At 41.4% G+C, this 23,851-nt stretch overlaps 1 protein-coding gene across 1 annotated transcript in view; it reads left to right on the top strand.

The window, feature by feature from the left end:
• The window catches only part of RASA3 (RAS p21 protein activator 3), a 133,093-nt gene that overhangs the window by 47,382 nt on the left and 61,860 nt on the right, over window positions 1-23,851 (top strand). Inside the window, exons 3-4 of the mRNA XM_082335596.1 lie at window positions 4,213-4,316; window positions 15,892-15,986. Of these exons, the coding sequence (XP_082191722.1) occupies window positions 4,213-4,316; window positions 15,892-15,986 (199 nt within the window). The remainder of the gene's footprint in view (window positions 1-4,212; window positions 4,317-15,891; window positions 15,987-23,851) is intronic.

Here is a 23,851-nt window from a genome sequence, read left to right as displayed (position 1 = left end):
GAAGTGAGGGTATATAGAGTAGAAGGCTACAGAGTCAGGCCCTTGTGTGGAAAAAAGCCTGCAGCAAAGGTTTAAAAATTGGTACAGGTCTTTCTCTGTAGTTTCTAATCCTGTCAGGAAAACAAGAGACAGTGACTTAGGAACAAGCCCCATTTCATAACTAAAGAGTAGTTGATACCTGCACTGCTGCTATTCTCATTGCTGTGACAGCAAAACTGAAAAGAAATTAGTAAAACTGTTCTAAATTTACTAGTCTTTATTGAAGAAGCTGGGTTTGAAAATGCTTTTATATTCAGCTTGGAAGGAGCTGAATTGCCTTTACAGTGGAGGTCCACTGTTTCTGTCCTTGCAAGATCCTGCTTGCAGCAGTTATATCCCGTCACTTGTTTGAAGTCCAGAAGAAACTGAAATAACGACAACACTGGTCTTGTCCATGCGCGTCCATTGTGACCATACAGATCTGCAGCCTACGCTGCAAGACTCCTCTTTCAATGATTAAAATTTCTCCTGAGTGTAGGGTTGCTTAATCTACAAGGAAAGCTTAACTCAAAACCTGGAAGTTGAATCTGAACTCACTTGGTTCTGAAAGATGCCCGAGTTTTCAGCCAGGCTAGTTCTAGTATTTGTTTTGGAGGATCTTGTCAGACTCCTGAGGGCTGTGTAGGCAGATGCTGCTGCTTTTTATTAATTGCTATGTCAAAATAAAAGTACTCACTGAAGCCTCATCAGACTAATTCTGGCTTTTCGGAGAAAGGGGACACTGAGGGAGGGATTTAGCTGTTCTTTTGGAAAAACCATTCTGGAGCCCTGGGGCTCACGCTCAAGATAAGTTAGCTTGGGAGATAAATCATGGGGTTTGACTGCTGCGACCTCTTGCTCTTCAGGTCTGGGTGGGAGACAAAGCGAGTACTGTTCTGAAGAGATACATGGAGGAAAAGCACACATTTAAAGTGGAAGCTGGAAGCATTTGTGTGGTTACTTTTGATTCCTTCAGAAAGAAAATACTGTTTCTGCAGAGCTACACAAGATGGAGGGGTGGGGATATCAGACTTATCTTGATGTGTATCCTTACAGTTAAAACTTCACTGGCTAATTATCCAGTGCACAGTGAGTGCACCTGTGTTGGAAATCTGCTTGCTTATATTAATTAACGCAGTGCACCTCAGGGGTGTTACCTGAGTGATGAGAGGCTGTGAATCTAGAAGGGGTACAAGATCTCGGAGGGGGAAAGCCAAGAGCAGGACAAAGCTTCTCTTCTCTTGACAGCGGCCACAAATAATGTATCTATGAAGAGCAGCAAGCGCTGCTCAGGCTAACAAGCCTTGTGCCTAAAAGTAGTGACCAGATGTGGTCCCTGCATGGCTAAGTCAGCCTTCATAGCATTTCTTCTGTTAGTCAGTCTCTTTCTGATACCATGTATTGGACTAGAAGCTTCCTGTTGTCCATTCTGCTTTTCTGAATCTCATGTTTGTTTTGCTGTGGTGTGGTCTTTGTTGTCTTCTGCCCCTGACTACCACCAGTGAGAAACATTAATAGGGCACTTGCCAAAGGCCCCAGTTGTTGTCTCTTCCCTGCTCTTTCCCCCAGAATCAGCTGAGCTGAATTAAAGTATGCTCAGTATAAGTGTCACTTGGATTTACATTGCCTTTAGACTTCCAGTATGCTGAAGCTTCCCTCGTATTCTTGATAGAGAATTGGGTATATAATCCACTGTTCATTAAGTATCATTTCATTTGAAGGTCATTAGTGAGTAAATTCATCTGTCGTGTTCTTCCAGCAGAAAGGACAATTTTATGGCTGAACAGAGTATTAGGGCTCGGAACGACGCAAGTGTTTTGCATGTATAATGCACTAGATATTTGGGCAATGTTTATGCATTTGCATAGCCCCCTTGGGTTAATAAGCCTGTGCGTGAAAACTTGCACCAAGTGACATGCGCAGAATGAGGCCCTTGGGGCTACCAGCAGAAGCATGGCTGCTGGGACAGTCAGATAGTTCCCAGTTCAGTAGAAGCTGCTTGTACCAAAGAACTCAGGTATTTTGTGTCTGTGTTGTAGGCTGCTGAGTTCTTGATTCCAAATAAAACCTCTCGGAGCATAATGGGTAAAGAGGACATAACTGAGAGTGCTGAATCAGGGGGGGTAGTTGGGCCAAACAGTCAAACCAGCTGCCATTTCCAGCTGTTAGATTTTCTCCCCTGCCTTCACAGTAGGGATGACTGAGTGGGGCTCACGTTGGTTGCCGTAACTTATGGCTGGATGCATTTATTTCAAGGAATGGGAAACCGTTTCAGTGGTGGAAATTTAACCTGTGGGTACGCCTTGGGCTTTGTTGTTTATCCAATATGTGTTCTTCCACGTGACTGCTGGAGTAGTGACTTAAATAATGTTCTTACTGAATATTGAGTGACTTCTCTGGACTTCATGAAATTAATGTGGTATATTGCCTTCAAACACAGAGTGGTTAGCTAATTTGCAGTGCCTGTGTGTTTTGAGTGAGATTTGTCAGCTAGCTCTTGAGGGAATGTGGCAATCCTGGGGGAGTGTATTTTTACTGTAGGCAGAAATAGAAGCAAAAGCTATATGGTGATGTAAAATATCCTGAAAGAAGCCAAGGGAATGACCTCTCCTGACAAAATGCTGAAAAATTGGAAGTTAATGCAAGGAACTATTAATAATTTTTTTAATATCTAATTTTCTAACATAAAAAGCCATTGATAATTGCTCTCTACAACTACCTGAAAGGAGGTTGTAGCGAAATGGGGGTTGGTCTCTTCTCCCAAATAACAGGCGATAGGACAAGAGGAAATGGCCAGGGGAAGTTTAGGTTGGATATTAGAAAAAATTTCTTTGCCGAAAGGGTAGGCAGGGACTGGAACAGGCTGCCCAGGGATGTGATTGAGTCCCCATCCCTGGAGGTATTTAAAAGATGTGTAGATGCGGTGCTTAGGGACATGGTTTAGTGGTGGACTTGGCAGTTGTAGGTTTATGGTTGGACTTCAGGATCTTAAAGGTCTTTTCCAACCTAAATGATTATACGATTCTATAATGATTAAAGCTACAGCACAATTCTGTGTCCTATTTTTGTACTTAGCCAAGACAATAAGGAGGTCTGTGTTTAAAAGGGAAAAAAAAAACCTGCTGGCTTTTGGCCTGTTGGAATTAGATTTATTTTTAAGTCTGCATCTGCAGCGCTTGCTGTATTTGTCTATACGACTCAAATTGCATCCACCCATTTAGATCTACTGAAGCATGAATGGCTTGGAATGAAAAAATCTGTGTAAAATGGTAGACCTGTCAATGAACAAATAATGTTGATATATGCTTATAGTTCTTAAGAGTAAATCCTTAACTATGCAATTGGATAGAGAGAAACTGAAAGGGTTGCTATTAGGTGTCTGAGGTGGTTTGTTTTTTTTTTTTTTCCATTTAAATTGGTAGGGTCCAAAGAAAGCCCCTTAAGTCTCTGAAGAGCTTTTCATGCTGAGATAGCATTTGTTTTTTTTAAAATCTGATCTTTCTGTAAAAGAACTTATTTTATACAATTCCAGTAAGCAAAAATAGACAGATATGCAGTGCTATCAGGTAACAAGTATAGTGCCAGCTCCAAGGCTTAGTTACCATCAGTTGACTGAACCTGACTTTAAATAAGAAACTTTGCAAGGGATGAAGAAAGAGGCAATGGCTGTAGGCATTTCATTTTAAATAAACAAAATAAAATAAAAAAATAAATAAGTAAATAAATGTATATATGCCATGAACCATGCTGTATTTTGCTCAATTCTGTTCATGTGCATGCTTTTGTGATCTCTGTCATAATGGTCTGTTGTAAGCATAGCGTGGCAGCCCGGGCCTCTCTCCACCCTTCAAGGCACTGTATGTTAGCAAATATCATGTTCTCTGCCCTTTTTGTTTAGGGACACTTATTTTCCAGATAGAAAGAAGTGTCTGTTCTTTTTTGTACATTAAGAAATCTTGTTCTGTGGGCATTTAAGATAGTTGGGAAGAGTCAAAGTGGAACAGTGCTTGAAGATGCACATTCAAGGGCGGGAAAGCCCGTCACAGTCCAGAGTGATGTTCTGGGTGTGAAGCATAAACACACTGGCTCCTCCAGGATACCAACACTAATTTCTTTTTTTTTTGTGTGTGTGTGTTTATGTGTATGTTTTGTTGTTGGTTTGTTTTTTTGTTTTGTTTTGTTTTTTTTACCCAGCCCCTTCTATGGAGAAGACTTTTACTGTGAAATTCCTCGGACCTTTCGCCATCTGTCGTTTTATATTTTTGACAGAGATGTTTTTCGAAGAGATTCCATCATAGGTATGTGTTCATAAATTATTACTTTCTTTACAGCTTACTTCTCTTGGATTTTAACTGTTAGATTGTATGTAGTCTTATGAGTTGGGGTCTTGATATGACCGACAATGACAGTGTTAAGTACTGCTTAGTATTGTCCTTTTTTGTCAAGTGACAAAAGTTCAGTATTACGTATTGTAAAAAAAGCTGGGATATAAATACTGTCTGTTATGATAGTAAATGCATATTGCAGTTAAACTGCAACATGCAATAAAGCATTTTTTAAATGTTGGCAACATCATTTGGTACCGCATTTTTTTTTTTTTTTCCCTAAATGCAAGGCTTTTAGTCTTGCTGTTTTCCAGGGCTCATTACACTTACCTGCATGCAGTACTGTTAAACTATGACTACCTTAATGGCATGCAGGGTAATAGCTATTGGTCATAGGCACCCACAGTATAATGATGACAGAATTCTATAGAGTGTGTCAGAGCAAGCTGTTGCCTACAGAAAAGCTCTGTAAGACTTCTGGTGCCTGTTTGACATGGGCAAGACCTCTGCTTTTCCAGATATTATTTGCTATGCATTTTACCTGCAGCAAATTGCATGACATTCCATTTATCTCTTCCAGGATAAAAATCTTGTAAAAGCCTAGTTGTTATTGAGGGGAACAGTTTCCACTTTAAGTCATTTTAACTGTTTGGGTTTTTTTCAGTTTTTCATCTCTTTCTTACTTTTGAAATAAGTTGTGTATAACTACCATTTTTCTAATGCCAGTATAACGTGACTATAGCTATGAATGAGGTGTGTGTGTCTGGACAGAACTTGTAGTGAGGAAGTTGTCTGATGTTGAACCACGGTTTGTATAATGCTGTAAAATGAATTATGTTGAAGTGCGTGGCGTGGTGGTGCAGATCTCTTTGTATGTATCTTTACATTACCCTAGTTTATCGTGCAGTCACTAGCGTTTTCTTTAATTATTGTTTTACATTTTACATATGAGCTAGGAAACTGGGTCGTCATTCTCTTCGTCCCTAACTGAGGTCATGTATGTACAGCATCTAGGATCCTGGGGAGGAGGGGGTCAGTTTCTGATTTTTGACTGAGCTTTTGGAAAGCTTTTTGGTCTCTCTAATCTCTGTTTTCCCCTTGTAACGTGAAAGTAATACCTCCTTTCTTTCAACTGATGAGTTTTTCATTGTTGAAATTGCCTTATCTGATCTCCTGTTTGTCACAGGTTTTCTGCAGCTGCAGTGACCCATGAACAGGCCATGGACTGGGATTTTTCTTGCTCAGGGCTTTACTCCCTCTCTTGGAACAAGGGCCTCTGAACACTTAATACATGACAGACCCATGAAATTGCAGATAGAGAGGGGCAAATTGTGTCCTTTTCCCCATGTTTCCTAAGTTCCTGTTTTAATAATCAAGCTCTGACATTGGAGGGGAATTCTTCAGGAACTGCTAGAGTATTCTTGTCTTAAAGGTACTGGGAGCAGTTTGTGGAAAGAAGGACTTGCAGAAGATATAAAGATACTTTTGTTTGGATGCTTGAATAATTAATCAGGTTTCTCTTCTTCATGATCTCTTCAGGAAATGGCAACATTGACTTTTGTATGCGTAGCAGAATCCATAGGTAGGCCGACTGGTGTGTTACTATACTGATGTAGCACTAGAAGTCAAAACTCCAGTGATACCTGGCTACATTGAGATTTTACAGTGCATATTAGCTGTTGTAGTCTGAGTTTTCCCCTCTTTTGCCCTCTGTTCCCCTCCCTCCTTATCACAGACATAGTTTGAAGAGCATTTTAAAGATGTGGAAGTGTGATAAATAGCAATGGAGAGAAGAAAAAAAAATGAGAATTACTGTCACTTTGATAGTAACTCTATAAGTTCTGCTTGTAATAGGAAAATGTTCTGGAAAGAGAACAGTGCTCTGGAGTAACTGCACGTGGATATTTTCAGTAGTTCCTATTGAACAGAAGTCAGCAGCAGCAAAGCAAAGCAGCGGAGGTTTTTTTTGAGAAAGGGAACTCTTTCATTGGAACAAAGTCTGTAATATTTAAAAGGAATAGCTGCTCTATGTGTGTCTTCAGCTCAGTCTTAAGAGACCTTTTCTTGAAGAGGCTTGAGCAAGGGGGTTTGGGAAGAGGTCCCTACTGAAAAAGTTTGGTCAGAGTAGTGCTAGAATAAGCTCTTTTCCACTGAACTGTTGAGTTCTGCAAATAGGGGGCCTTTGTTTGCATTACAGAGATCGCTTGTTGTATTATGTCATCATGAGACACTTCTGCTGAAGAAAATGTGGTTACCCGTGCTCATCCAGCAATGAACTTTCTCAGAGAAGGGAGTTGGGGGTTGTGTCTTCCATCCAGGGAGACTAATTTGAAGTTCAGATGTTACTGAGCTTGTGAATTTGCCTGTGTTTCCTGTGTGATTTGGTATGTTTAAGACATCTGTTTGCATTGTTTGTTTGGCTGGTTTTGAGGGGGTTTCGAGACAGAGAGATAACAGACTGCATGTGTGTCAAAATGGTGAGAATTTGGCAAGCAGCTATTTTTTGAAGATGGCTGGCTAGCGGAGCTCCTTTTGAATCACTATTTAGTATTGCCAGAAGTTTCTCTTGGTGTTACAATATTGACTTCCAGGGTGACTGGAGCTCAGAGGAGGCATGCGTTTATTCAGATATGAAGTACAAGTTTGTGAGGGTAAATAAAGAATCTTTAACATCCAAAATGCAACTCAATGTGTGACAGATGAGAATGCCTGAGCCACCAAAAGCGGAAGGAGTGGGGGCGAGAAAATGAAAAACAAGAACCCCCTGAAACCTCTGACAGAAGCTTCCGAGGAGAACCAAACAAATTCAGAAACTGGAACACATGTGTAGCAGATACGTTTTGGAACATACTGTAGTATTTTGGCATACAGGATGGGAGGATTGTGCAGATAAAGATATCTTTGAGTTTGCATGTTGTTTATTACATTTGCATTTTCCTAATCATAATTTGCTAAGTCATGTAGGATTTTGTTAGCTAAACAGATACAACTCTTGAACAACTGTGTCTTGGAAGAATCTTGGATGCTGGTTGAAATGCGAATATAGTGAAGAAAATGCAGAGTTTAGTGGATCTGAAATACGATTTGTCTTTTTTAGATAAAATGTAGCAAATATACAGTTACTGTGGAAATAAACTAGTCTTAAGTTGTTTAATTGATATTGTGTGTCTTGACTGTTACTGGCTAGAGTTTCAGTACTGATTTTATATAGTATGTTGACATGCTTTGAGTAGGAAATTTACTACTGAAAATAATGGTAAATTCCATTTAAAATTAGATTTTTTTTGTTTCCAAATGATCAAATAGGAGTAGTAGGCCAATATGATGGAACATGTGTCTGTATAATACATAGGATAGCTATTTCCATCTAGTTGTTACAATGAGAAAAACATTGAGGAGATGGGGTTAACTTGAAAAACTGTCAATTGGTACCCCTCCAGTAGTAGTGGATACCTCTGGCTGGATGCAGTAGAAGGAATATTAGGATAGTAGTGCTGCTAAATAGGTCAAATGTAAATACACATGCTTTAATGATTATGTCTTGATATTTAGTTTTCAGCTTTTTAGAAATGCTGAATGAGACAAGCTGTGCCGATACAATGGGACAGAAGACTTTTCTCACCCTTTAATAATTGAGCTAGATTCAGTGAAGAAAACTATCTCCACCATACACCTTGAGCTGGTATTCTCCTAGGTGTGTAAGGAACAGTTCAGGCTGTGCCAGGCTGTGACCTTGAACATATAGATCAGTCAAAAAACAGGAAATGTGCCACACCAAGTCATTTAACACTGCACTGAGAGAATAGTTAGTATCATATGCCCTTCAGGTGACAAGTACGCAATTATTTATCCTCTACTTAAATCACAAATCACATGTTTGTTTTTTCCCCCCAGCACTTCATTTGTTTTGGTAACAGATGCATGTAACTGACTCGCTAAAGTCTGTGTTAAGCAGGAAGCTGAACAGAACAAAACGCCCCCTGTGAAGTTCTGAGGGGAAGAGGTAAATCCGCTGTATCAAGTCTTGGCCCCTGTACTGCACTGGGGAGTAAGAACTTTCCTCTGTAAGTTTGTGGTACTCCTGACTGAGGGGGAGGCTTGGCTGGGGATGCTGATGAGGATGGAATGGTACTGAATAAAGCACAGCTGTGAAATGCCTAAGCTAAGCCCTTCAATGAAGGAGCAGAAAGCCAGTGGGGAGAAGACTAGCAAGTGATTCTGTTAATTACATTTACTATAACTTAACTGCTGTAAGTCACCTTCATAGAGGTTATTAGGTGTGTTCTACAACAAATTGAAAGTCTTGTGGCCATTGTATCCTGGCAGGTTGTAACTGTCTTCCTGCTGAATACTAGATGAGCTGAAGCAAAGTAAGGCAATAAAACACATTTGCCTTCGGAGGTAATTAAACTTAGCTGCTCTGGACTAAAGTAGGTGAAACCAAATCATAGCTCATGGACACTCTCACAGAATGAAAACACCCTGGAATTGAAAGTTGTTTGAGGCTTGCATGTTTGAGGTGACTGTGCCTTTGTTAATGACTACTTCCAAAGCTGAGGAGGTGTGTTTGTAGGGTTGCCACCATGTATTACCAAATGTCCAAGCATAGTCCAGTCTACCGTTACTAGGTAACTGTTGCCACATGTAGCTGAAGCATCACCTTTCGATTATTTTATCGGTTTAAAAGAAAAATTGAAAAAGAATCATCCCTGTTAAACTATGCTTCTTGCTGGCTAAGTGGAGCAAGGATCTTCCAATACAACATGAAGCAGAGATCAAGATTTTAATAGAAAATTGTGTTCCCCTGTTTCTTCCACCCTGACCATGGCTTAGGCAGCAGTCACAACTTGGTTTACTGTTTCCGTGATGTACTGTTGGATGACATGGGAATAACATCTACTCAGTATGGTATAAATATAGCTACTAATGAAATAAAGGAAACAGATGACTCTGTCCCACAATGACAAGTCTCAAGAAGCTGCAAACTAGAATTATCCTGAGAAGATTCTCTACAGTTGCACAGAAAGCCTAAAATAAATACTTTCTGCATAGAATAAATTGTTAGGATGCACTCACAATATCTTTTAACATAACAGATGGTCACAAAAGCAGGAAAACAGAGTTGAGCTTTCAAAAATACATATTTTTCCTTTTTCCTCCTACAATTACGCATATTATAAACAAAACTACTGAGCATAATGTGCTAGAACCTCGACTGTCCTTTTACACAACCCTCCTCCCTACCAAATCACAGTGTTAATACTGTCTGTATTTGGAATATCATCATAGATCCATCCTCCCATCTTACCCCTGACTGCTAATAGTTTGAGCTGGGCTTTCTGTATTTTCTGCTGTACTTGAGTTCTCTCAGCAGTAGCAGATGTTAAGCAGTGTCTGTCTGGTTTATGCCTTGCTTGAACCAAGCAAAGACTGGGACTGTGAAGAAGATAGAGTAGTGGTGGTTTCTGGTGGCAGTTCCTAGAAGGGGTTGGTGATGGAGAGGATGAAGGAGATGGTTGTTCAGTGCAGGCAGCATGCTCAGGGTCCTGGTGCCTACTGTAAGGCAGAAAGCAGTGACCACAAGTCTAGATTTTAGGACTGCTCTCCTACTGTAACCAGCCACGGGCTATACCACCTTTCTCAAACGTATGGACGTTTTAAGGGCCCAGAGAACGGCTGGCAGAGAACTGATACCAGAGGTGTGGTTGGGTGGGATTGTTTGGTTTGGTTTGGTTTTTTTGGTTGTGTTTTGTTTGTTTGTTTGCTTGTTTTAAACAGGGAGAGCAGAAATTACGATGTAAGCCAAGCAAGATCTTTAGGATTGTGGCCAGCAAAACTACTCAGATAGAGGATAGTCCATGCAATGCTGCAGCTTGCTTCTTTGAAGGATAGAAGCTATGTCTTATCCACAGCCTATTTTTCTCTGCCTTATTATCCAAGATAAATCCTATGAAGGGGAAAAATTGGCTTCATAAGTGATATTCTTATTATATTTGGATTACTTAAAAAAAACCAAACAAAACTGGGGTCATGAGTATAGTACACCTCAGTACTCTGTGTAGGATGCACTGCTGCTGTGCTGGAAGTGTTCTGCCATTGTTGCCACTAATTCTTACCCATGGTAGCAAATGGCCTAGTAGTGCTTGTGCTTCGTGGTGCATTGCACAGGGGACAAGAGGGAGCCATTCTGCTGCATCTGAGGCTCTGAAGCCTTATGTTGTCCCTAATTCTCATCTTTCTAATCCTTAAGTAGGGAGATTGCTTGTTTCAGTCTTTTTCCCTGTTACAGGGAGGGGTGAGTGAATTTGTACTGTTCTTGAACAAGGCAGGCATCTAGTCCTTTTTGTCTTGCAAAATTTCTGTACTTCTATTTGATGACAAATAACCTTTCATATAGGTAATTACAAAATTCCAGGTAGTCTGGAGCAGCAGCAGTGCTTCTTGGTTGGAGATTGCAAGGTAATTTAAGTTTCATAAGGCTTTCACAGCCTAAAATGTTGATTAAAATTGATTCTGATTTGTCCTTAGTCTTTCCAGCTATTGAAAATGACTCCCCTTCATATCAGTTTTTTTTAAAATCAATTCACTGATATAGTGTGTTTGTGTACTTAATATACTAGCATCAAGCAACTTTGGAACTATCTTCCATGTCCTCTTACTGCCTAATATTGCAGCACATAGGAGGCAAAGTAATCTTTGCTCAGAGCTGAGAGAAGACTGAATTAATTAGGCGTTTGGGGCCTTTTAACATGTGACTCAGACCTAACCCTTTGCTATAAATTAACTATACTGCAGTCAGCGTTAATGGAGTATGTTGTATTAAAAATATTACATTATATTGCTTCAGCTCACTTGGCAGCAATATGCAAAGTTCTGTGGTTTTCATTGGGCAAGTATTCAAAGATAAATATAACTTAAAGAGAAGATACAAGAGCTCCTGAAATGCTCTGGTTTTAGGGTTCTATAAAATAACTGATGGATCATTTTTCAGGTAGAGCCTTGTGCCCTTTTAAAATTACAAACTGTCCGATTGCTGTCTGGCTTCTTTTTCGGTACAGGAATATATCTTCTACTAATCTAGCATCTGACATAAATATTCACATATCTCATCTGTGAGGCAAACACTCTACGAACTGGCAAATGAGTATTAAAAGGTGAGATGTAATCCTCAAACTACTGCCTAATCCTTTTGTCACCAACAGGTAATCCAGACAGAAGGTAGTTGTGACTGGATGGAGAGCGCCTGAGCCAAATGATCAACTCTGTTAGTCTTTGTATGGAAATGCTAGACCCTGAATTAACAAGCCCAGGCACGTCCAGGGACAAGCTAATTGCCTGCATTGGCTTGCCTGGGGAGAGCTTTTGAAACTCCAGGGAGGCATGGGCACTGAGGGTGCGGTGCTTCCCCAAACGCTTGCCCAAGCGGTGTAGCCAGAAATCCCTACCCCTGTGTTGCATATTTCTGTCTCTGTGCCCAAATTATTGACCTTCTGCTATCTCCTATCTTCTGGCTGTGTTAATGAGACTGTTGAGTGGGGAAGCCTTAAAACTGGTCAGTTGAAATGATCTGTGTATCAAAAACGCCAACAACACCCACACATGACCCCTGAAACTTATTTCTTCCTCCCTTCTCCCCCAGCATGTTTATTTTCATTGTTTGGTGTTTTTGGTTTGTATCGGTTTCCTCGACAGTTTCAGCAGAGCACGCCACAGGGACAGGGGTGCATGGGTGGGGAAGGTAGGAGGCTTTTAAATTAGTTTGCACCAGGGATGGTAAAGTGGAATTTGCACCCTTAGGACCATCCAGACCCTAGGTAGTAACTTCATTCATCCATGAGCTGGCCGCATGTTTGAAATAATAGGTTGTTGGTTTTTCCCTGAAGAGAGATTCACAGAAGGAAGGGGTCAGGCATGACATGTCGCATCTTTGTTTTGAACAGAGGGCTTAGGATTTAAATGTGCCAGTGAAGATCTGCTCAGTCTGAACTGGGGGGACATAGGGAAATCGCTGCCATACGGGTAAAAAACATGCAGGAGTGTGTGGGGTTTCCCCACCCTCCCCCAACCTGAGGTCCTGGTGAATGTCAGACTTTGGAAAGAACTTCAGATGAGAAGAATGCTTTTACCTCGTCGTTGCTGGTCTTATTGCTGAGAATCTAACTTTTAAAACTGTAACTTAGTTAAGTTTTGAAATTGCACCTTGTACTATTCAGCACGCTCTGCCATTTCCTGCCTCCTCCCATACAGTGTCTAAAAGCTTAAACAGACACAGGCTCTCTGCGGCCTGGGGCGGCGCTGAGGAAACCAAGCAGGAGTGGCTGGGTGCCTCAGGTGCAAGCCTTGGAGCCTCTCGCTGCTGCCTGGCAGCCACCCAAGTCTTGAGAAAGAGCACAGGACCACGGGCTCAAGTTTGGGAGCGCGCTGAAGAGCCACAGAGAGGAAAACGTCCTGTAAATGAGCGGTGGTAAACCTTTCTGACCTCTTGTGTCAGGTTTGTCTTCAAGGAGAATTGTAGGCCCTTATCATGCAGTGTCAGGTCAAATGACAGGTGCCAACAGCTTGTGATTATTGGCCTAGATTTAAGCTCATTCTGGCGAGGCTAGAAGTTGGTTGAGCCAGGTCAGATGTAGGTCAGCTGGTGTCAGAGCAGTGACTGTACAGAGGAGGGCAGGTCCTGGCTGTGCTCATCACCTGCACTGTACCTTGCATGGGCCTGGTGAGGAGGAGGAGGAGGAGGAGGCACGTGGGCTGGGTGAGCATATGGACATGGCTGGTGCAGGCAAAGCATTATAAACAGAAATTGTGCAGGATGCTCCTGTACACAGAAGATTGTTTAACAGGGCAGATCAAACAATCTGCCCTATCAGTAATGTACCTTTGTGTATGTTTAGACTAGCCAAAGTGTAGGCCCTTTTTTAAACTTTCCCTCCCCGCCCATTTTTTTTTTTTGCTAGTAGTTTTTTCTCCTCTGTGGATCATTTGGTATACAGTGAAAAACCCTGGATTCCAGCCAGCTCAGTCAATAAGTTTCGCTCATTAATAAGACTTGCTTGTGTGCAGAGCAAACAGTGCTGTTCAAACAGTTTCTTGATCAAAACAGTTGTACCACCACGTTAACCCTCTTGGAGCTGGAGGTGTGTACCATTGCCTCCAAACACTTTGTGCTGCCATTACGTACTGACTATGCGGTCAGACCCATCTGGGTTATCTTGCCATCCTTGATGTAGGGAACAGTGGAACTCCCTGCTGAGAGAGGGGACAGTGATAACGCCATTTATGCTACGTACAGGTGCAGATGTTGGTGAAATCATCCTTGAGTTTTCCGCAAGGACGTTCCCTGCAAGGGTGGTGACTGCGAATGAGACTGACTGAAAGATACGGGCAGCGGTGTTTGGGAAGTGTGTGCTGCACCGCAGTCGGGTGGAGGATTTCTTCAAGAGATTAAAGGGTACAGTGAGGATAGCGAGCAGTGAAAGTAAACAATTTTGAATGAGGTCCAAAGCAATTATTGGAAGGTCATGCATTTAAATTACTCTCTCAAAATGTTATAGAGAAACTAGGTTGCCCACAAACTGCCATGGTTGAAGAATAAAAGTAGGAGCTTTGAAAATACACAGCCATCATTACAGCAACCTAACTTGGTGTCCTCTGTTCAGTGCAGTCATATGTCTTATTTACACTTTCTGCCATATTATTTTGTAGGCTTGTGTTAACTTAATTATTGCTTCTGTAAGAAGTTTCAAGTCTCTTGCTCTGCATGTCCAATGAAGAGCCTGGTAATGAATCTGCCTCGTTAATCTCTAGTTTAATGTTTGCCAGGAGATGGATCTGGTAATCTCTAAAGGACAAGCAGGGGGAGGAGAACACTGAGGGCAGAATGAGCAAGACTTGGGAGTAATGGGTCATCAGCTCCGTGGAAGCCAGAGCAGAAACCCTGGTGGATACTACAGAGGGCAGCTGTGGAAGGATGGCAGAGTAGTTTAGAAACTAGGACTGGAAATCTGGAAACTCTCACCAGAAGCAGCCTGAGGGTGACAGAAGAATGCAGCAGCAGCTGTGGCAGGGTATGGGGAGCAGCCCAGCAAACAGGAGGGCGGCGTGGGGCCATCCAACAACAGCTAAAGGAAAAGGCCATCATTTGAGGGAATGCTGGGGTGTTAATAACTTACTGTTGGGACTTACTAAGCTTTTAGATTTCAGAAGGGAGAATACTTTGTGTTTGCCATTTTCATAGTCTTCCATCGTGTGGATTTTTTTTTTGTAAATGTGTTCTGTTAACATTTGCTGGGGTAATGTATTACTGACCTCTGGCCAAACTGCATGGGTTTGGGAAGCCTTGGAAATTTCTCTCCCACTAAGGCTGTGTCCATCGGTATATTTTATCTAGCAGGATTTGGTTAAAGAAAGTCTGTGTTTCTGTAGCAAAGCAGTGGTTGCAAACTGTATGTGAGCAACTCACTCTAGCAGAGAAAGTCTGCTACCAAACCACATTGCCAAAAAACAGTTTTCTTGAGCCTCATGAATGTCTCTGACTGTCCTGGATTCTTTCATTTTGAACATGCTGCTTTGCTCAGTGCCTGGGGAACCACCCAGCCCAAAGCTGCTTTCTGAGGATCACGTGCTCCTCAGGCATGCCATGCTCTGCTTTGTATATACAAAGAAAGACACTTGGAAAAAGTTTCATTGCCCCTCAGAGAGTGCTTTACATAATGCCTGAGAGAGACTGGGCAAGATAAAAGTTTCAGCTTTACATATATATTAGGCCTTAGCATGCATGTACATTAGTTCACAGCATGGAACTGGCTGCTGTTGCCATAACTACCAAACCAGCTAATTTGGTAGGGGTAAGAGGGGGTTAAAAAGGTGAGGGGAAAAGCTCTACTGTGTTGTGTTTTGTTTTGTTTTGTTTTTTTTTCTCTGTATAGTCAGGGGTGGTACTTAGGTGGCTCTGGGTTGCGGAATGCAAACTGCAAGACCTGAGTGAGGGAGGTAGGTCGACAGGGCCTCAATGCAGATCTGGGAATCTGCTGTGACTTGACATCTCTAGTTACTGCCCTTCTACAAAAATACATAGTGAAATGCCTCATCCTAAACTATTGTTAGCAGTAACCCCATGCGTGGAACTTTCTTCTAGGATTGTTACAGACATCTGCCTCAAAAATCAGGAACAAACAGCCCTCCTCTCTCCAACAATTTTAGAGCTTTTCTTCCCACAAGTTTAATTGTCATGTCAAAGAAGTAATAATGATATTTTTACTATAAGCATACTTACAAGCTCATCCAGAGCCCAGTGCTTCAGTCTGTTAGGTGAGTATGATGCTAGGAATTTTAAAGTCTTTCACAATATGAAGTGGAAAAAGCTGCTCATCAGAAAGAATTATGTATTGTGTAAAGAAGTATGCCCTGAAGAAATCTTTCCTTGCTCTGAAGCCTTTCTTGAATAGGACAGTCCTTAAATCATTGTTTTAAAACTTGTTTTTGATGGAAATGTACTTTGCGGGAGCTATAGCATGTCTTAAACTGTGCTTCTGGTTTGTTTTACTTCCAGGAAAGGTAGCTATACAGAAAGAAGATCTGCAGAAGTATCATAACAGAGACACCTGGTTTCAACTCCAGCATGTCGATGCTGATTCAGAAGTACAGGTGAGATTATTTTGGCAAAGGAGTGTTTGTAACGGGGCCATGGCAGCTTTCTGGGTTCCATGGCTCTAGGACAGATGTGTTGCTTCCCTACAAAAAGGAAGCATTGCTAATTAGTATGGTTTAGGTTTCAGTGATATTTGCAGCTTGCGCGTGTGCAGGGTGAATTACGAGTGTGCATAAATCAATGGGGCCTGGATTCGCCTACAGAAATAATTAAAACTATGCGAACTCTCAGGGTCACTGATACAAGGAGGGGTGTGGTTATCTCAAGTATCAAATAACTTCAAAACCCTGTAAATAACTGTTGATTCCTCAGGGAGCAGAGCCAGCTTGAAAATAGTATCTGCAGGTACTGTTTTAAATAATTATGTAGGCAGGTTGTCACAGGAATGGCAACAAGTACATCTCAGATGAAAAAAACACTCTCTGCCAGGTTTCTAGGCCCTGCTGCAAACTGTGGGAATGCTGATAATTGTATCACTTCAGCTCCATTTAGGGTTTCATACTTTGCAGATTTTGGTACACAGTGAAACTCCTCTTTTTTTGTACTTACCCTCTTTTGAAGCAGATTCTATTTTCTATTATAATATTAGGTCTTGTGAAAACAGTCGTTATAACAAAGCAAGAAATCAAAATGATGTAGCAGAATATCAAGGCAATATAAATCAGCACAATATTTGCTGGAAAGCATGTTCTCTGTTCGTAATTGTTTGTACAGTGTATCGCTTCCGCTGTTTGTATCTTTACAAGAGCCCAACTGTTAGAAGCTGGTTTTGGGCTCCATGATAAACATTTATTACAACTAGTGTAAATATGAACAACACTCCGATGATTTTATCCATTTACTTAGATGTTCCACAGTCTTTATGTTAAGGAGTCTGCAAGAGGGCTTTGTTTTCCATAATAGTGGGAGCAGATTTGTAAATATTTTGTACAAATTCTTGTGCAAGTGAAGATAGACAAATGAAGGAGTATTTTTGTGTTTGCATTTTTTTACATATGTAGTATCTCAGTTGTATCTTTTTCTAAACACTTTTTCCTTTATAAGAGAAAAAAAGAATATTTGTGTTAATAATAAGCATTTACACAATGTTACTCGGTTTCTCTCTAATTTTAAGGAAAATAATTTATGAAATTTTAAGTAGTTAACATTTGGAGTGAATCATGCAAATACTAGTAGTTAAAAAGCAATTCTAATGTGCCAGCTATCAGTTTTATCATTCTAGCAGCTGTCCCCATTGGCCACATAATCTAGTGGATTAAACATTGAGCCACGTGCCAGGGAACTCCTGCATCTTACTTCTGGTTTTGTTGGCTGGGGGCCTTAATACTATTTTCCATGTCGTAGAGCACTTCATGGTTATTTAGTTATGCATCACAGCACCATATTGAGGTAAGCTACCGTCACTCCCACACTTCAAATACAGTGAGAATAAGTGTCAGAAAGAATGTGACTTGCTTGGGGTCATACAAGTCAGAGTGAGGAATTACAAAAAAGAAGTATCGGAGACCAGGTTTCTCATTCTTTCTAATTCATTAGGCCATGATATGAAACAAACTGGGTGACAGTGATAAGCCTGTATAGGACTTCTATTTACTCTCTGCAAAGCCTGAAAATATCCAGGTTTTAAGCAGACCAGTCAGCCCAGTCAGAAACTGAAAACCAGCTTAAAATTAATGGATTATTGAAATATTAGTGATCTTGGGTGCTGTGGTTCTCAGATGCCGAGTTCTGGGACACATTTGGCTTCATTTTTCAGAACAGAAGGACTGATTTGAAATTAAGGATAATAACATTTCTCATGTAAGAACTGGTATTTTGAGCTGTCTATCTGAAGTTTAATGAGCAGAATTTAAAATTTTGTTCTTGACATGGTTTGGACCTCACTTGTATGAGTTCCAGAAATGGTACAAATTTTCAAATGATAATACTGTTTTCTGTCTTCATACATAGAGAGGGAATAGTAGATGATGATGAGATTCTTCTCTTTTTTTTGCAAGTGCAAAATAATAAAATTCTATAGAATATTCTAATAGAATTCTAGTGTTAATGGAATTTGAGTGGATTTCTTAAGATTTTTGTCCTGTTTTTGCAAATTTTATTCAGAAGCTATAACTAAGTATTCTGATGCTGTACAAAAAAATAAGCCTATATATTTAAAAAAAAATCAAAATGTAAGTGGTAATGTTGTATAACTCCCTCAGACACAGTTGCCAAGGTGTTTAGCTTGAGGCTTTGCATTCAGTTTTATGGTTTTCCAACGTTGCTAATTCTTACTGTCTTATAAAGATGTTTTGTATTGTCAAGAGTGCAGGGTGAGATTATGACTTGATAAACTTTATGGCAGATGAGGATGTTACTGACAGCAGGACTATGTTAATTGTCAGCCTACACAGATATGAGCGTTATTGTCGATGCTTTAATGCCACATCCATTTATTGCTTGACAGCAAGATGTACCAGAGTCCAGCATGATTGCTCATCTTGAAGAAATAATAAGGGCATTGTCCATCTAGGCTAAGAGCTGCTAAGAGGCCTGTAATCTCACCACCACTGATGCTGTTCAGCGTGGTGCACAGTCCCACAGGAAGCAGTACAGGTGCTGTGCAGCTGCTCAGCCCACAGATGCAGATTGGGCATTACCCACCCACATGTCCTTTGTGGCTTTGGTTCATCATTTGGTCTAGCGAATGATCTTATTGAGATAATCAGCATAATCAGGTGCACCTGAATTTCCCTTCATCTGAGTGGGTGGGTAACAATAGCCATCAGAACACAGTGCTGTGTCTTTCAGCGATGGACTATAATTGCCCCTTGAGATTGACAGGCTTTTATTCTGTTGATAAATCAATGCCCCCACATCTTACTGGGTGGTTTTGCTCTCACTAGTTTGAAAATAACATCTTGCATAGTCTGCTATAGTCCTGTCAGTGTATACCCTGAATGCTGTTTAGATATAGCCTGGGTGATGAAACTGTTGTGCTCTAAGTGGTTTAAGTTCAAGCTGCTCTGTGGAGATCAAATTATTAAACTCCAGCAAAATTGTATTTGTGTTTGGCATACAAATATGAAATGACATGATTTCTGAGTATTTCCTTTTTAAATATACTAAAACATGGTAAATGCCAGCAGAAAGATTTATTATACAGAGTGCAGAACGAAACTTGACAGCAGCTGTTAAATGCGTAATTCATGGCTTAACTTCCCAGACTGGAAAACTTGTTCTGAAAGTATGAAGCTGTAACCAGGTGGGTTTGTGCAGATTTAGTTGAAGGAATTTTAGGTTCCCATCTTCTGATGGAGCCTGCCTACTCCTGAGTGGGATGTTACCATACCCAGTGTCTGACAGTACAAGCGCTCACACATTTCAGTGGGAAGTAAAGCAGGAATTGAGCCATTATTGAAAATGGTTTAACTTTTGCATTGAAATAGGCTATGAACAATCAGGCAGCCTCAGCTGGAGGGGAGGGACTAGCAACAGAAGACACAACTTTCTAAGCTGTTTGAAGGCAGTAAGAACATGGTGTTGCACACTTTCCGTGGGACGCGTCTCTTTTCTACAAGTCATTTGTCTTTCAGGACCTGCTATGTTCTCATTCTCACGCTTTTTGAGGACTGGAAGCAAAAATTGCCATACTATTGTGTGTACATCTCTCCTGAACCATGAACGTTTGCCTTTCCTTCACATGCTGAAGTTTACCCAACAGTAGCTGATTCAGATGTTTGCCTGGGGCTGTAGATGACAGATGCTCTCAGTGGTCCATGTGTTCTCAGCGGAATTTAAGCCCAAGTGCACATGTGATCTTTAAAAGGCTTTTCCCGGTTTTGAGTAGTTTTCCCCTTCATTTTTTTTTCCACAGTAACTTCAGCCCTGCAGAGTTCAAGTCCATTTTGTGAAGTTTGAGCTTTGCAACCCAAATACCCTTTGTGCACATGTAATCAGTGAAGCAGTTAAAGATCCAGAGACATTCTGATTAATATCAAAATGCAGCAGCATATTCCAAACCATCTAGTGTGTATATGCCAAAGCGGGGGAGAAATGCAAGGAGAGTTAGATCATTCTGACATGTTTTCCTGTGCAGGCTCTTGCTTTAGAAGTTCCCCTTTTCAAGTGTGCTTTAAGTTACTTCCTTCACAGTACTGACAAATGTGAAATGGTCATGTTCTCTTAAAGCTGAGTTCTCAATATTAAATGACAGAGTGCTTCTCCAAAGCCAGTCGTGCTCAGGGTCTTATGTAAAACTCATTGTTGGGGGGTGAAAACATCTGACATAAGAACTTGAAAATTGCTCATTTCCCTTTCCTCCTCATAAGAACTTTGATGTGTCTGAAACATATCTATTTGGCTATCAACTTTAAAATAAAAAAAAAGGGCATGTGAAGGGGCAGATAACCAACACTGAGGAAGCAAATTGTCTCACATTTTAACCTTCTGTACTAAAAGTGTTGTGCAAAAGACTTACTGAAGTTAAGAAACACTTTCTTCAGACACCAAAAGCCCTTCTTCCTCCTTCCACCACATTAGCATTTTGCCTACACAGGCTTTTGATTATTGTTGAGTAAACATGCCTGTTCTTGAGTATGGACTGATATGAGTGTCAGATGATGGACTATACATCATTAGTAGAAAACATTATGTATAAGTATGTTTGGAGAGTACATCTAAAATCCTTTTGTCATGCTGGAAATCACTGCTGGCTCTGAAACGCTTCCTGTATATTAGCTAGAAGAATATATCCACGGCACTCTGCACTGCTCAGAAAACTCCTCCTTTGTCAGCACCTTCCCATTGAACGCAGAATCTGTATCCCAAATGTCAGGCTTCATGAATGAAATCCTGGCCTTGCCAGGGTGGGAGTTTTGCCATGACTTCAGCAGAGCCAAGTTTTCACCACAAGCTTTTGAATTAGCTCTTCTCCATTCAGTCCTGTGCGACAGTTACAGAAGTTTATGGCAGATCTGTAGAGGAAGCTAGAAGTGTGTTACTCTGTTTTCTTTTGCCCTACCTTCATAATATTGTGGAAGTTGCCACGGTCTCTCCCATATCTGCCTTCTTCCTGTTCTGTATAAATCAATGCTTTTTATGTATGTAGAGCAAATTGTGTTGAACTGGAATGGCTCCGATTCTCATTGTTACTTTTCTTAAGAATATGGGTTTGAAAATAACCTAGGTTGGGCAAATTGTCTTTAGGAGCAACTGTATAGGGCTGTTTCACTCATGATTGGCAGAATTATCTGGTCTACTAAACAGTTAAGAGCATTGCATGGCCACTGTCCAACACTGACATGAACTATCTTTGTGTAGGTATTTAAATGCTTCTAGCGTAAAGATGAGTCTCTGACGCATGTTGTATAACCTACTGTAAGCATGGGTATATGCAAATTGTAAAAAGAAGAAGCTGCTTCCAGGTTTGGTATCAGCTTTTCACCACACACAGGAAATAAATGGGTGTTACCCTCTATCTTATGAACAGTGGCTTTTAGGTTTCTTTCTTCTAGTTGTTTTGAAAAGAGATGAAATCTCTGTTTTGATAGGGTGGGAAGATTCTCAAGGCTACATGCCTACCAACAAAATTATTTCAGAGAAGTGAATCATGCTAAATACAGTAAATAATGTTTGTGATAAACAAAAACACCAGTTATGGACCAGGTCCTGCTTTGTGGCAAGATTTCCTCCCTATGTGAATGTAAGAGTGCAGTATTCAGACTTACCAGCGTAAAGGGGTAAGGCAGTCTATCTGGTTTTGGTCTATTACTTTTAAAAAGCTAGTCTGTAACATGGCATGTGGTAAGGAGCACCTACTGCTGAATAATAAATTTACATTATTTCAAAATAACGTACCTGCATTCTATATCTGCAGAACACAGTTTTTCTGGGGAAATGAAAGCCAGGTGGCTTTCATTTACAATATCTGCATATTGTATCACATCAAAGTATTTGAGAGGAAAACATGACTAATTATAAGGATTTTGACCATATGGAGGTATTCTTCCTTTAGAGAAACAGGAAGGCTAACATTGTGCCATTTGAAGATGTTTGCCAGTTTCTGAGCAATTCTGACACGCTTGCGCATACGGAGACCAAGGAGACATCGGGTCTGCTTTGCCTAGCGTTTATGAATCCATGCAGCGTTCATTAGAGCTGTTGCACTTTCCTCAGCGATAGACTGGATTTTGTTCCAGATTCTTGTGTGCCGCACTGTGGTCCAGCAGGCAGGCTGCGATCTGGAGCATGACACGTAGACCTTTCTTAGCCGCTTGCTGCCCTCTGCTAAAGGAAGGAGCAGCTGTTACAGCAGCAAATGCAGACAGCAAACCACCTCTTCCTCCTGCTCTCAAACCTGCTGTTAGGCTGTGTCTTTATGTGGGGCTGCTGATAAGACTGCAGGGCTGGATTTACCTAAAGCAGTAGCTGCACCCTTGGTCTTTCTTCTCCCACTCCCTCATGGACAGCATTTAGTGAACCCTTAGAGTTTGGGTCAGTTTTATTGTTTGCTTTTAAGCTTTACCAGTGCCAGAAAGTGACGTCTCAGAAAGTTGCCTAAGAGGGTTTCAAAGTAGACAGGATCTATCTAATGACATTTGCTATATCCTGAAATAAAATTTGGAGAGAAAGCAACAGCACAGGTTATCCCATAGTTTGGAATGGTCTGTGTGCATCACTGAGTTCTTCCAATGCTCCTTTCTCCAGACAACTCACAGCAAAGTAAAGTAAACCAACACGTCAGTGGTATCACAATCTTAAATTTGAGAATGGAAAACAATGAGGCGCTGACGCTAGTCATGGGCTGTGGTTCATGTCACCTGCTTAGCCTAGTCCTCTTCTACAGCCTGTCCCTAGAATCATAGAATCTTTAAGGTTGGAAAGGACCTCTGAGATCATTGGGTCGAACCGTTAACCTGTCTGGTCTACCTCTAAACCATGTCCCTAAGCACCACATCCATGCATTTTTTTAACACTTCCAGGGACTGTGATTGCACCACTTCCCTGGCCAGTCTGTTCCAATGCCTAACCACTCTCTCCGTGAAGAAATTTTTCCTAATATCCAATCTAAACCTCCCGTGGCACAACTTGAGCCCGTTTCCTCTCATCCTGTCCCTTGTTACTTGGGAAAAGAGACCGACCCCCACCTCGCTACAGCCTCCTTTCAGGTAGTTGTAGAGAGCGATAAGGTCTCCCCTCAGCCTCCTCTTCTCCAAACTAAACAACCCCAGTTCCCTCAGCTGCTCCTCATAAGACCTGTTCCTTAGACCCTTCGCCAACTTCGTTGCCCTTCTCTGGACACGCTCCAGCACCTCGATGTCCTTCTTGTAGTGAGGGGCCGAAAACTGAACACAGTACTCGAGGTGCGGCCTCACCAATGCCGAGTACAGGGGCACTGTCACTCCCCTGGTCCTGCTGGCCACACTATTCCTGATACAAGCCAGGATGCTATTGGCCCTCTTGGCCGCCTGAGCACACTGCTGGCTCATGTTCAGGCGGCTGTCAACCAACACCCCCAGGTCTTTTTCTGCCAGGCAGCTCTCCAGCCCCTCCTCTCCAAGCCTGTAAGGGAATGTTACATCTCTTCCCACCTCTGTCTGCAGGAGCTGGGGTGAGACTGCCTGCAGTCACTCTGTACCAGCAGGAGGAAGAGTAAAGAGCCAAAGGTGGGTCCCAGTCCCTCTTTCCACACTCCTGAGCAATGAGCAGAGTTGAGCTGAGCTGCAGAGCTGATGAGGCTGGGCAACTGTGCTGTGATAAGGGTCCCCATGTTCAAATCCCCATTTATCCCCATGGATAAATATTTGGAAAACTTCCATGCAGATGCACTGCCACCTTGGGGGGCAAAGTCCCTAGCAAAACTGGGTAGGCTAGTGAGAAG

This window comes from Platalea leucorodia (genome assembly GCF_965183815.1).
Source record: "Platalea leucorodia genome assembly, chromosome: 2".
NCBI classification, from domain to species: Eukaryota; Metazoa; Chordata; class Aves; order Pelecaniformes; family Threskiornithidae; genus Platalea; species Platalea leucorodia.
This window is presented reverse-complemented; position numbering and strand designations above follow the sequence as displayed.